Source organism: Leucopleurus acutus, assembly GCF_964270905.1.
Source record: "Leucopleurus acutus genome assembly, chromosome: 4".
Lineage (NCBI taxonomy): Eukaryota > Metazoa > Chordata > Mammalia > Artiodactyla > Delphinidae > Leucopleurus > Leucopleurus acutus.
Window position 1 is genome coordinate 111,050,898 of NC_139146.1, and position 14,471 is coordinate 111,065,368.

The window sequence follows — 14,471 nt, forward strand, 5'->3', positions numbered from 1 at the left end:
GTATTTGTTTTTCTCTTTCTGACTTACTTCACTCTGTATGACAGACTCTAGGTCCATACACCTCACTACAAATAACTCAATTTCGTTCCCTTTTATGGCTGAGTAATATTCCATTGTATATATGTGCCACATCTTCTCTATCCATTCATGTGTCGATGGACATTTAGGTTGCTTCCATGTCCTGGCTATTGTAAACAGAGCTGCAATGAACATAGTGGTACATGACGCTTTCTGAATTATGGTTTTCTCAGGGTATGTGCCCAGTAGTGGGATTGCTGGGTCATATGGTGGTTCTATTTTTAGTCTTTTAAGGAAGCTCCATACTGTTCTCTATAGTGGCTGTACCAATTTACATTCCCACCAACAGTGCAAGAGGGTTCCCTTTTCTCAACACCCTCTCAGCATTTATTGTTTGTAGATTTTTTTGATGATGGCCATTCTGACTGGTGTGAGGTGATACCTCATTGTAGTTTTGATTTGCATTTCTCTAATGATTGGTCATGTTGACCATCTTTTCATGTGTTTGTTGGCCATCTGTATATCTTCTTTGGAGAAATGTCTATTTAGGTCTTAATGTGCATTTTTGGATTGGGTTGTTGGTTTTTTTGATATTGAGCTTCATGAGCTGTTTATATATTTTGGAGATTAATCCTTTGTCAGTTGCTTCACTTGCAAATATTTTCTCCCATTCTGAGGGTTGTCTTTTTGTCTTGTTTTTGGTTTCCTTTGCTCTGCAAAAGCTTTTAAGTTTCATTAGGTCCCATTTGTTTATTTTTGGTTTTATTTCCATTTTTCTAGGTGGTGGGTCAAAAAGGATCTTGCTGTGATTTATGTCATAGAGTGTTCTGCCTATGTTTTCCTCTAAAGGTTTTATAGTGTCTGGCCTTACATTTAGGTCTTTAATCCATTTTGAGCTTATTTTTGTGTATGGTGTTAGGAAGTGTTCTAATTTCATTCTTTTTTTTTTTTTTTTTTTTTTTTTTGCGGTACGCGGGCCTCTAACTATTGTGGCCTCTCCCGTTGCAGAGCACAGGCTCCGGACGCGCAGGCTCAGCGGCCATGGCTCACGGGCCCAGCCGCTCCGCGGCATGTGGGATCTTCCTGGACCGGGGCACGAACTTGCATCGGCAGGTTCCCTGCATTGGCAGGCAGACTCTCAGCCACTGCACCACCAGGGAAGCCCCAGAATCCCCATTTTATACAAAGTAAAATTCAAGGTTGTTTAGCTAGACATTTGATGTCCTTCATACTCACTTCAACCAAAATAATTTAATTATTATTTCCAAAGCTCACCTTATACTTTCCTACCATTGTGCATTCCTTTATGACATTCCTCTGCTGTAAGTTCCTTTCCCCCTAGTTTCTATTGCCCTTCAGTCATTGTATTCTTAAATATTTGTCAAGGGGTCTGATATCTGCTAGGCATTGTACTGTGGGCTAGGACTAGAGTAGCTTTCTTATTGAGCTTACACTTGTGAGAGAGGAGATATTAAGTACAGTAATACTTCTTTACTTGCAACAGATAGTGTCATGAAAAAGTAGAGTGTTCTGAAAACAAATAGGACACCTAATCTAGTTGAGATTGAAGGGGTTGTTTCAACGATGACCACTTGGAGAAAATGTCACTTAAGCTGAGATCTTATTGGTGAATAGGCATTAGCTTAATGAAGGAATGGGCTAAGGGAATAGTCTGTGCAAATGTACTGAGGTGGGAAGGATCTTGGCTCAGGTATGTTAATTCATTCATATGTTTATTTTGCTGTGAAGAAATTTAAGTTTTTTGTTGTTTCTCAATAATAATGTGCTGGTCTATGCTACTTTACTTTAAAAAATAAATATCTCAGTCATATGTTTATTCTATGATATATAATATAGATATATAGTTCAAAAAATACCAAATTTATCATGTAGCTCTTACTCAGTGAATCTTTTTATTTTTAAAGATACTCTTAAAAAATATCACTGTAAATAGTCAAATCGTAGATCCAGGTTTTAAAACTATCCAGGGAATTCATCTAGAAGTCCTATTTCTATGTAGAAATTTATATAGATTTGTGATATATGCATATGTAATATTTATACTACATATCTATATTATATATCATAGAATAAACATATGATTGAGATGTTTATTTATTTATATACAAATCCCCTAGATAACATTTTGGTTTCTCATTATTGCTTGTAGGCACCAGTCAAAAAGTTAGTCAGTAGGAGGGCCTATTAGGTTCTAGGCAGCCTACTCTGCTATTTACTTTTCTGTCCATTCCCTGATCTGGTTTATGGTTGGCTCTTTGATATCGATGAAAAGGATACACCAAAGATGCATTTAAATTGTTCTTTTGTTTTCAAATAAACAGAAATACCTGATTTTTGGTAATTCTATAAATATTTTCATTTTTCAAATGTATAGTTGTCTACATAAAGAGTGATGTAACAGCTAAGGTTTTTGTTTTTTTTTAAACATCTTTATTGGAGTATAATTGCTTTACAGTGGTGTGTTACTTTCTGCTTTATAACAAAGTGAATCAGTTATACATATACATATGTTCCCATATCTCTTCCCTCTTGCATCTCCCTCTCTCCCACCCTCCCTATCCCACCCCTCTAGGTGGTCTCAAAGCACCGAGCTGATCTCCCTGTGCCATGCGGCTGCTTCCCACTAGCTATTTTACGTTTGGTAGTGTATATATGTCCATGCCACTCTCTCACTTTGTCACAACAGCTAAGGTTTTTGGATACACGCAGAGAAACCAATTCTGGCTAGCTTCAGCAGGAAAGGAATTTAATTGGTAGTTGAAGAAGACACAGGAAGACTGAAGAATCAGACTTGGAAAATATACAAAACCTAAGGGTGCTAGGTGGCAGGAAGGACTATAGCCAAAGTCATGCTACGGGAACGTGTTAGGAAGCCTCTACTATCAGACTTACACTGTTACTACTGCCACTTTAAATATTTCTTACTAATAGCATCTTTGTGGTGCTAGCTGGACTTCAAAGTCTAGGGTAGGAGTGGTCTGGCTGAGATCTTGTTCTGGCTGCCAGGGAGGAACTTCTTCCTTTGGCTTCTACCTTTTGGCTTCCCACCAAAGCTCACATAATAAGAAATTTTCCCTGAGTAAGAAAGGAGTTTGAGCCTAGGAAGACCCTTTAAAAAGAGATAGCTGTCCTTCACAACTACTCATTAAAATATATTTCAAAACAATTCTGTGTGATGACAGGTAGCTGTATGCCTCTTGAAATACAAGGTAAAATTGTTCAAGGCATCTCACATTTCTTGAAAACATATAATTATTTCTGTTTTAAGAAGGGTTGTGGTAGTTTATTAGAGAAAAATTATTTTCTTTTCAAAGTGAAGCTATCATAGATATCTCTAAATTTTATAGTACAGGCATGACTAAAATAGATTAGATATGTATTTTTCTAAGAAAAAGAATCACAGAAAGTAAAGGTGATTGCCAGATATGCACATATATTTATTTCAACATTTTTCTTTGGTAGAAAAAAGCATTTCATATATAAAATGTGTTCAAAACATTAGTATAATTTATAACAGTAGATAAAACCAAAATTCACGGTAAACACATACATCCTAATTGCTTCAAAATATCTCAATGAAAAAAAAGGGTGTTAAAAAAAATCAAGGGCTTCCCTGGTGGAGCAGTGGTTAAGGATCCGCCTGCCAATTCAGGGGACACGGGTTCGAGGCCTGATCCGGGAAGATCCCCCATGCCGTGGAGCAACTAAGCCCGTGCGCCACAACTACTGAGCCTGTGCTCTAGAGCCTACGAGCCACAACTACTGAAGCCCGCGTGCCGCAACTACTGAAGCCCATGCGCCTAGAGCCCATGCTCCGCAACAAGAGAAGTTACCACAATTAGAAGCCCGCGTACCGCAACGAAGACCCAATGCAGCCAAAAATAAATAAATTAAATGAATTAAAAAAAAATCAAATCAAGACCAGAGCTACTAATTCTGTTATGAAATATTTGCACTCTTACCAGTTACCCTTAGCTTATAATTGTCTTCATAGTACATTTCATGAATTATAGCCTTTTTTATAAAACAAGATGGCGTTTAAGGACTTTTTCCAATTTTTAGGAAAAGGAATGTGGATTTGCATATAAAAATACTTAGGGTACTTAGAGAATGTTCATGGATGCTTTTGACTTATGAGTCATGGTCTTGATTTCAGTAATAATACATATTGTAATATAAAATATAGGTCAAATACAGACAGATAACTTTTAGAGACAGAAATGTTTTCATAGCCACAGCAGAATAGTTACAAGCATCAAATCTCCTAGAAAGTTTCCTAACCTAGAAATGCATGAATGTTCATTACAACAGGCAGGAGAAAGTCAGTTTCCTATTGCAGAATTCTTATCATGTCAGTAGTCAGTTACACTTGTTCTAGGTTTTCAAATCCTCCTTTCCAGGACTTCATACTTTTTGATATTTTAAAAAATTCATTCTTTTAGCTTTCTGTAATGAGAAGATGAGAGTTTTAGCACCTTGGGCTGTTCTTGTTTCCCAGTGATTTAGCAGTTGACATGCAAAAACATACAGCTAATTGTAACCAGAGACCCCTTATCAAAACATTTACACAGGATCATAGCAGAACAATTCTGCAGTTGTCAATTTTATTTTTTCAAAAGATTTGTCTTGGATAAAACAGATTATAAAATGGAAGTAATCTGGCAACCTACCTTGATTATAACTTTTGCTTGCTTTGACTTGATATTTAGGCATCTTTGTCCTTTATGTGTTTTCAGGGTGATACTGTTAAGGGAAGATCCAAAACAGTCTTAAATTTTGGATGGAAAAACATAAGAAAAACAAAGCAAAAAAGCCACCACCATTGTTATCTTCAGTGAGTCCATTACTTACATCACTTCTATTTTGTTACAGCTATTACTTGGGTAAATTATGGAGACTTTCTCAATATCTGCCACTTTCACTGCTTGTACTCCAGGGTCTGTGCAAAGACACCGTCCCCCTCTGAACATGGGGAAGCCTAGAACAGATCATAGCATCAGTTACTAATACATCTGATTGCAATCATATAGCTATGATTTATGTATAACCTTGATTGAAGAATGTGGACCAGGTTTTCATTAAGGCTAAAGATAGTAATTAGTCAAATAGCACTCAACACTGCTGTTACTGGGAAAGGAGCTTCAGGAAGAAGTTGATGATCTTCTCTTTAAATTTGTAAGCAAACCATTAAAGAATAAGGGGAAGAATGAAAGACGTTTATTGATCAAGCTTATTTGCCTCTTGCTTTTATGCTCAAGAATTTTTCCAGAAAACTAATAACATTATCTCATATAAAATCTTCTTAGCAGACATTTAAAACTGTTGCTAAAGGCTCTTGCCAGATTTTGCAGCCAAATAAGAAATTCTATTAAAAATGTATCGACTACTATGGGAAGATGGCGGAAGAGTAAGACGCGGAGATCACCTTCCTCCCCACAGATACACCAGAAATACATCTACACGTGGAACAACTCCTACAGAACACCTACTGAAGGCTGGCAGAAGACCTCAGACCTCCCAAAAGGCAAGAAACTCCCCACGTACCTGGGTAGGGCGAAAGAAAAAAAGAAAAAACAGAGACAGAAGAATAGGGACGGCACCTGCACCAGTGGGAGGGAGCTGTGAAGGAGGAAAAGTTTCCACACACTAGGAAGCCCCTTCGCGGGCGGAGACTGCGGGAGGCGGAGAAGTGCACAGCAACCGGTGCGGAGGGCAAAGCGGGAAGATTCCCGCACAGAGGATCAGTGCTGACCGGCACTCACCAGCCCGAGAGGCTTGTCTGCTCACCCGCCGGGGCGGACGGGGTTGCGAGCTGAGGCTCGGGTTTCGGACGGAGCACAGGGAGAGGACTGGGGTTGGCGGCTTGAACATAGCCTGAACGGGTTAGTGCACCACGGCTAGACGGGAGGGAGTTCGGGGAAAAGTCTGCACCTGCCGAAGAGGCAAGAGACTTTTTCTTCCCTCTTTGTTTCCTGGTGCGCGAGGAGAGGAGATTAAGAGCGCGGCTTAAAGGAACTCCAGAGACGGGCGCGAGCAGCGGCTAAAAGCGCGGACCCCAGAGACGGGCGTGAGGCGCGGCTAAAAGCGCGGACCCCAGAGGCGGGCGGGAGACGTTAAGGCTGCTGCTGCCGCCACCGAGGGGCCTGTGTGCGAGCACAGGTCACTCTCCACACCCCTCTTCCGCGGAGCCTGTGCAGCCCGCCACTGCTGGGTTCCCGGGATCCAGGGACAACTTCCCCGGGACAGCGCACAGCGCGCCTCAGGCTGGTGCAAAGTCACGCCGGCCTTTGCCACCGCAGGCCCGCCCCGCACTCTGTGCCCCTCCGTCCCCACCGGCCTGAGTGCGCCAGAGACCCCAATCAGCGGCTCTTTTAACCCCATCCTGTCTGAGCAAAAAACAGACGCCCTCCAGCGATCTACACGCAGTGGCAGGGCCAAATCCAAAGCTGAGCCCTGGGAGCTGTGAGAACAAAGAAGAGAAAGGGAAATCTCTCCCAGCAGCCTCAGAAGCAACGGATTAAAGCTCCACAATCAACTTGATGTACCCTGCATCTGTGGAATACCTGAATAGACAACCAATCATCCCAAATTAAGGAAGTGGACTTTAGGAGCAAGATCTATGATTTTTTCCCCTTTCCTCTTTTTGTGAATGTGTATGTGTATGCTTCTGTGTGAGATCTTGTCTGTATAGTCTTGCTTCCACCATTTGTCCTAGGGTTCTATCCGTCCATGTTTTTTTTAAATTTTTTTTTCTTAATAATTAATTTTAATAACAATATTATACTTTACCTTCGTTCTTTCTTTCTTTCCGTCCTTCCTTCCCTCCTTTAGACAATGAATCATCCCAAATTGAGGAGGTGGTCTCTGACAGCAAGATTTAGGATTTTTCCCCATTTACCTCTTTTAGTGAGGGTGTATGTGTATGCTTCTGTGTAAGATTTTGTCTGTATAGCTTTGCTGCCAACATTTGTCCTAAGGTTCTTTCCGTCCCTTTTTTTTTTTCTAAATAAGAATTTTTTAATTCAATAACTTTATTATACTTTATTTTATTTTTACTGTATCTTCTTTCTTTCTGTCTTTTTTCCTTCTTTCCCTCCTTCCTTCCTTCCTCCCTCCCTCCCTCCCTCCTTTCTTTCCTTCTTGCCTTCTTTCCTTCTTTGCTTCTTTCTTTCTTTCTTCCTTCCTTCCTACCCTCCTTTCCTTCTTTCTTTCCTCATACTTCTACTAATTCCCTCTACTTTTTCTCCCTTTTATCCTGAGCCGTGTGGATGAAAAGCTTTTGGTGCTCCAGCCAGGAGGCAGGGCTCTGCCTCTGAGGTAGGAGAGCCAACTTCAGGACACTGATCAACAAGAGACCTCCCAGCTCCACATAATATCAAACGGCGAAAATCTCCCAGAGACCTCCATCTTAACACCAGCACCCAGCTTCACTCAACGACCAGCAAGCCACAGTGCTGGAAAACCTATGCCAAACAACTAGCAAAACAGGAACACAACCTCACCCATTAGCAGAGAGGCTGCCTAAAATCATAATAAGGCCACAGACACCCCCAAACACACCACCAGACGTGAACCTGCCCACTAGAGAGACAAGATCCAGCCTCATCCACCACAACACAGGCACTAGTCCCCTCCACCAGGAAGCCTACACAACCCACTGAACCAACCTTAGCCACTGGAGACAGACATCAAAAACAGGAGGAACTACGAACCTGCAGCCTGCAAAAAGGAGACCCCAAACACAGTAAGATAAGCAAAATGAGAAGACAGAAAAACACACAGCAGATAAAGGAGCAAGATAAAAATGCACCAGACCTAACAAATGAAGAGGAAATAGGCAGTCTACCTGAAAGAGAATTCAGAATAATGATAGTAAGGTTGATCCGAAATCTTGGAGATAGAATGGACAATAGATTGGACAAAATGCAAGAATCAGTTAACAAGGACCTAGAAGAACTAAAGATGAAACAAGCAACGATGAACAACACAATAAATGAAATTAAAAGTACTCTAGATGGGATCAATAGCAGAATAACTGAGGCAGAAGAACGGATAAGTGACCTGGAAGATAAAATAGTGGAAATAACTACTGCAGAGCAGAATAAAGAAAAAAGAATGAAAAGAACTGAGGACAGTCTCAGAGACCTCTGGGACAACATTAAACGCACCAACATTCGAATTATAGGGGTTCCAGAAGAAAAAGAGAAAAAGAAAGGGACTGAGAAAATATTTGAAGAGATTATAGTTGAAAACTTCCCTAACATGGGAAAGGAAATAGTTAATCAAGTCCAGGAAGCACAGAGAGTCCCATACAAGATAAATACAAGGAGAAATACGCCAAGACACATATTAATCAAACTGTCAAAAATTAAATACAAAGAAAGCATATTAAAAGCAGCAAGGGAAAAACAACAAATAACACATAAGGGAATCCCCATAAGGTTAACAGCTGATCTCTCAGCAGACACCCTACAAGCCAGAAGGGAGTGGCAGGACATACTGAAAGTGATGAAGGAGAAAAACCTGCAACCAAGACTACTCTACCCAGCAAGGATCTCATTCAGATTTGATGGAGAAATTAAATCCTTTACAGACAAGCGAAAGCTTAGAGAGTTCAGCACCACCAAACCAGCTTTACAACAAATGCTAAAGGATCTTTTCTAGGCAAGAAACACAAGAGAAGGAAAAGACCTATAATAATGAACCCAAAACAATTTAGAAAATGGGAATAGGAACATACATATCGATAATTACCTTAAATGTAAATGGACTAAATGCTCCCACCAAAAGACACAGATTAGCTGAATGGATACAAAAACAAGACCCTTATATATGCTGTCTACAAGAGACCCACTTCAGACCTAGAGACACATACAGACTGAAAGTAAGGGGATGGAAAAAGATATTCCATGCAAATGGAAACCAAAAGAAAGCTGGAGTAGCAATTCTCATATCAGACAAAATAGACTTTAAAATAAGGACTATTAGAAGAGACAAAGAAGGACACTACATAATGATCAAGGGATCGATCCAAGAAGAAGATATAACAATTGTAAATATTTATGCACCCAACATAGGAGCACCTCAATACATAAGGCAAATACTAACAGCCATAAAAGGGGAAATCGACAGTAACACATTCATAGTAGGGGACTTAAACACCCCACTTTCACCCATGGACAGATCATCCAAAATGAAAATAAATAAGGAAACACAAGCTTTAAATGATACATTAAACGAGATGGAGTTAATTGATATTTATAGGACATTCCATCCAAAAACAACAGAATACACATTTTTCTCAAGTGCTCATGGAACATTCTCCAGGATAGATCATATCTTAGGTCACAAATCAAGCCTTGGTAAATTTAAGAAAATTGAAATTGTATCAAGTATCTTTTCTGACCACAATGCCATGAGACTAGATATCAATTACAGGAAAAGATCTGTAAAAAATACAAACACATGGAGGCTAAACAATACACTACTTAATAATGAAGTGATCACTGAAGAAATCAAAGAGGAAATCAAAAAATACCTAGAAACAAATGACAATGGAGACACAACGACCCAAAACCTGTGGGATGCAGCAAAAGCAGTTCTAAGGGGGAAGTTTATAGCAATACAAGCCCACCTTAAGAAGCAGGAAACATCTCGAATAAACAACCTAACCTTGCACCTCAAGCAATTAGAGAAAGAAGAACAAAAAACCCCCAAAGCTAGCAGAAGGAAAGAAATCATAAAAATCAGATCAGAAATAAATGAAAAAGAAATGAAGGAAACAATAGCAAAGATCAATAAAACTAAAAGCTGGTTCTTTGAGAAGATAAACAAAATAGATAAACCACTAGCCAGACTCATCAAGAAAAAAAGGGAGAAGACTCAAATCAATAGAATTAGAAATGAAAAAGGAGAGGTAACAACTGACACTGCAGAGATAAAAGAGATCATGAGAGATTACTACAAGCAACTCTATGCCAATAAAATGGACAATCTGGAAGAAATGGACAAATTCTTAGAAATGCACAACCTGCCAAGACTGAATCAGGAAGAAATAGAAAATATGAACAGACCAATCACAAGCACTGAAATTGAAACTGTGATTAAAAACCTTCCAACAAAGAAAAGCCCAGGACCAGATGGCTTTACAGGCGAATTCTATCAAACATTTAGAGAAGAGCTAACACCTATCCTTCTCAAACTCTTCCAAAATATAGCAGAGGGAGGACCACTCCCAAACTCCTTCTACGAGGCCACCATCACCTTGATACCAAAACCAGACAAGGATGTCACAAAGAAAGAAAACTACAGGCCAATATCACTGATGAACATAGATGCAAAAATCCTCAACAAAATACTAGCAAACAGAATCTAACAGCACATTAAAAGGATCATACACCATGATCAAGTGGGGTTTATTCCAGGAATGCAAGGATTCTTCAATATACGCAAATCTATCAATGTGATAAACCATATTAACAAATTGAAGGAGAAAAACCATATGATCATCTCAATAGATGCAGAGAAAGCTTTTGACAAAATTCAACACCCATTTATGATAAAAACCCTGCAGAAAGTAGGCATAGAGGGAACTTTCCTCAACATAATAAAGGCCATATATGACAAGCCCACAGCAAACATCATCCTCAATGGTGAAAAACTGAAAGCATTTCCACTAAGATCAGGAACAAGACAAGGTTGCCCACTCTCACCACTATTATTCAACATTGTGTTGGAAGTTTTAGCCACAGCAATCAGAGAAGAAAAGGAAATAAAAGGAATCCAAATCGGAAAAGAAGAAGTAAAGCTGTCACTGTTTGCAGATGACATGATCCTATACATAGAGAAACCTAAAGATGCTACCAGAAAACTACTAGAGCTAATCAATGAATTTGGTAAAGTGGCAGGATACAAAATTAATGCACAGAAATCTCTGGCATTCCTATATACTAATGATGAAAAATCTGAAAGTGAAATCAAGAAAACACTCCCATTTACCATTGCAACAAAAAGAATAAAATATCTAGGAATAAACCTACCTAAGGAGACAAAAGACCTGTATGCAGAAAATTATAAGACACTGATGAAAGAAATTAAAGATGATACAAATAGATGGAGAGATATACCGCGTTCTTGGATTGGAAGAATCAACATTGTGAAAATGACTCTACTACCCAAAGCAATCTACAGATTCAATGCAATCCCTATCAAACTACCACTGGCATTTTTCACAGAACTAGAACAAAAAATTTCACAATTTGTATGGAAACACAAAAGACCCCGAATAGCCAAAGCAATCTTGAGAACGAAAGAAGGAACTGGAGGAATCAGGCTCCCTGACTTCAGACTATACTACAAAGCTACAGTTATCAAGACGGTATGGTACTGGCACAAAAACAGAAAGATAGATCAATGGAACAGGTTAGAAAGCCCAGAGATAAACCCATGCACATATGGACACCTTATCTTTGATAAAGGTGGCAGTAATGTACAATGGAGAAAGGACAGCCTCTTCAATAAGTGGTGCTGGGAAAACTGGACAGGTACATGTAAAAGTATGAGATTAGATCACTCCCTAACACCATACACAAAAATAAGCTCAAAATGGATTAAAGACCTAAATGTAAGGCCAGAAACTATCAAACTCTTAGAGGAAAACATAGGCAGAACACTCTATGACATAAATCACAGCAAGATCCTTTCTGACCCATCTCCTAGAGAAATGGAAGTAAAAACAAAAATAAACAAATGGGACCTAATGAAACTTCAAAGCTTTTGCACAGCAAAGGAAACCATAAACAGGACCAAAAGACAACCCTCAGAATGGGAGAAAATATTTGCAAATGAAGCAACCGACAAAGGATTAATCTCCAAAATTTACAAGCAGCTCATGCACCTCAATAACAAGAAAACAAACAACCCAATCCAAAAATGGGCAGAAGACCTAAATAGACATTTCTCCAAAGAAGATATACAGACTGCCAACAAACGCATGAAAGAATGCTCAACATCATTAATCATTGGAGAAATGCAAATCAAAACTACAATGAGATATCATCTCACACCAGTCAGAATGGCCATCATCAAAAAATCTACAAACAATAAATGCTGGAGAGGGTGTGGAGAAAAGGGAACACTCTTGCACTGCTGGTGGGAATGTGAATTGGTTCAGCCACTATGGAGAACAGTATGGAGGTTCCTTAAAAAACTACAAATAGAACTACCATATGACCCAGCAATCCCACTACTGGGCATATACCCTGAGAAAACCAAAATTCAAAAAGAGTCATGTACCAAAATGTTCATTGCAGCTCTATTTACAATAGCCCGGAGATGGAAACAACCTAAGTGCCCGTCATCGGATGAATGGATAAAGAAGATGTGGCACATATATACAATGGAATATTACTCAGCCATAAAAAGAAACGAAATTGAGCTATTTGTAATGAGGTGGATAGACCTAGAGTCTGTCATACAGAGTGAAGTAAGTCAGAAAGAAAAAGACAAATACCGTATGCTAACACATATATATGGAATTTAAGAAAAAAAATGTCATGAAGAACCTAGGGGTAAAGCAGGAATAAAGACGCAGACCTCCTAGAGAACGGACTTGAGGTTATGGGGAGGGGGAAGGGTGAGCTGTGACAGGACGAGAGAGAGTCATGGGCATATACACACTAACAAACGTAGTAAAGTAGATAGCTAGTGGGAAGCAGCCGCATGGCACAGGGATATTGGCTCGGTGCTTTGTGACAGCCTGGAGGGGTGGGATAGGGAGGGTGGGAGGGAGGGAGACGCAACAGGGAAGACATATGGAAACATATGTTTATGTATGACTGATTCACTTTGTTATAAAGCAGAAACTAACACACCATTGTAAAGCAATTATACCCCAATAAAGATGTTAAAAAAAAAAGTATCATCTCTAGTTTAAATAATCATCTCTAGTATTTTAAACATTTCCAATATTCTCTGCCAAACCTATAGTAACTTCTAATGTGTGAGGTTAAATAAAAATTTACTGTATCTTTTAGGATAAAAGTGGAAGAAAAAACATTTGAAGCATTAGAAAGGAAATTTATAGGTTGAGAAGTTAAAAAGTACCATATACCTTGAACAATTGTAGCACAGAATATCACAGCCAGGACTGTAGCCATGCCCTTCGTATTCATGTTTGTCTGTTGCTACTGCTTTGGCTTTGATACTCTTCTTGGAGGGAGTAGAAATGCTGATCATGGAAGAGAAGTCTTAATTGGCATATATAAGGCATTTTATACACCAGCAATCCTCTTACAGCAATAGGAATTTCCCTCCTTGAGTCATGTTCCTTTTTCCCAATAGTTTCTATTTTGTTCTCATCTAAATATTACCGTCCCTTCCTTTTGTTACAGGGTTGAAAGTAATACGAATGTGAAAGCACTTTGTAGATAGTAAAGTGCTGTGTAAATATAGAATAGAGTACACCCACATGGGAACCAGCCTTAAGGTAGCATTTCCTAGAAATGTATTTAATTATTGGACTACCCTGGGCAGTGAAATTCTGATTGCCATTCATTCTTCCATTCAGGAATATTGTCTTCCTATATTCAGTCCTTTCACTCTCCATCCTTCACATAACTATATAAAAGACCATTCTTTTAAAAAATTATAAATTTTTGGACCTCCCTGGTGGCACAGTGGTTAAGAATCTGCCTGCCAATGCAGGGGACATGGGTTCGATTCCTGGTCCAGGAAGACCCCACATGCTGTGGAGCAGCTAAGCCCATACTTGACAACTACTGAGTCCGTGCTCTAGAGCCCACGAACCACAACTACTGAGCCTGTGCGCCACAACTACTGAAGGCTGCATGCCCTAGAGCCCATGCTCCGCAACAAGAGAAGCCACGCAATGAGAAGCCCGTGCACCACAAAGAAGAGTAACCCCCGCTCACTGCAACTAGAGAAAACCTGAGTGATGCAATGAAGACCCAACACAGCCAAAAAAATAAATAAATAACTAAATAAAGTAAAAATATATATATACTTTTTCTTTTGCTTTTAAGTCCAAACTCTTATATGTAAGGCCTATTTTATTTGACATCAAATGACCTTTTATTTCACCTTATTTATATTTTGCTGACTATAATTGCATGTCTGAAGAAGTTTCCTAAACAGCTGTACTTCTGAATTTATATACATTTCTTTTTGCATGTTTAGCAATTTTTACATATATATATACGTCTCAAGCACTGTTATTTAGTACATAAAGCTGTATGAGTTGTGGATTTTTAAAAAATGATTGTCTTTTCTAATGTGATGTTTTTATTTCTTGGATTCTACTTCCACGTAACCCGTTTTCTTTTTCTTTTTACCTTTCCCTCTTAAGCTTTCTAAATCTGTTTATTTTAAATATGTCACTTGCAAATACTTAAAAAAATCATATCAAAGGGAAC

The 14,471-nt window shown here is 39.1% G+C and overlaps 1 protein-coding gene across 1 annotated transcript; it reads right to left on the reverse strand.

Annotated features, from left to right (window-relative positions):
- Nucleotides 1-4,443: 4,443 nt before the first annotated feature.
- On the reverse strand, nucleotides 4,444-13,211 carry CXCL11 (C-X-C motif chemokine ligand 11; the record flags this gene model as incomplete). The annotated part of the gene is made up of 4 exons (XM_082838119.1): nucleotides 4,444-4,485; nucleotides 4,710-4,782; nucleotides 4,891-5,017; nucleotides 13,151-13,211. 4 exons carry the CDS (start codon nucleotides 13,209-13,211, stop codon nucleotides 4,444-4,446), a joined length of 303 nt encoding a protein of 100 aa, XP_082694245.1.
- Between the last annotated feature and the right edge of the window lie 1,260 nt (nucleotides 13,212-14,471).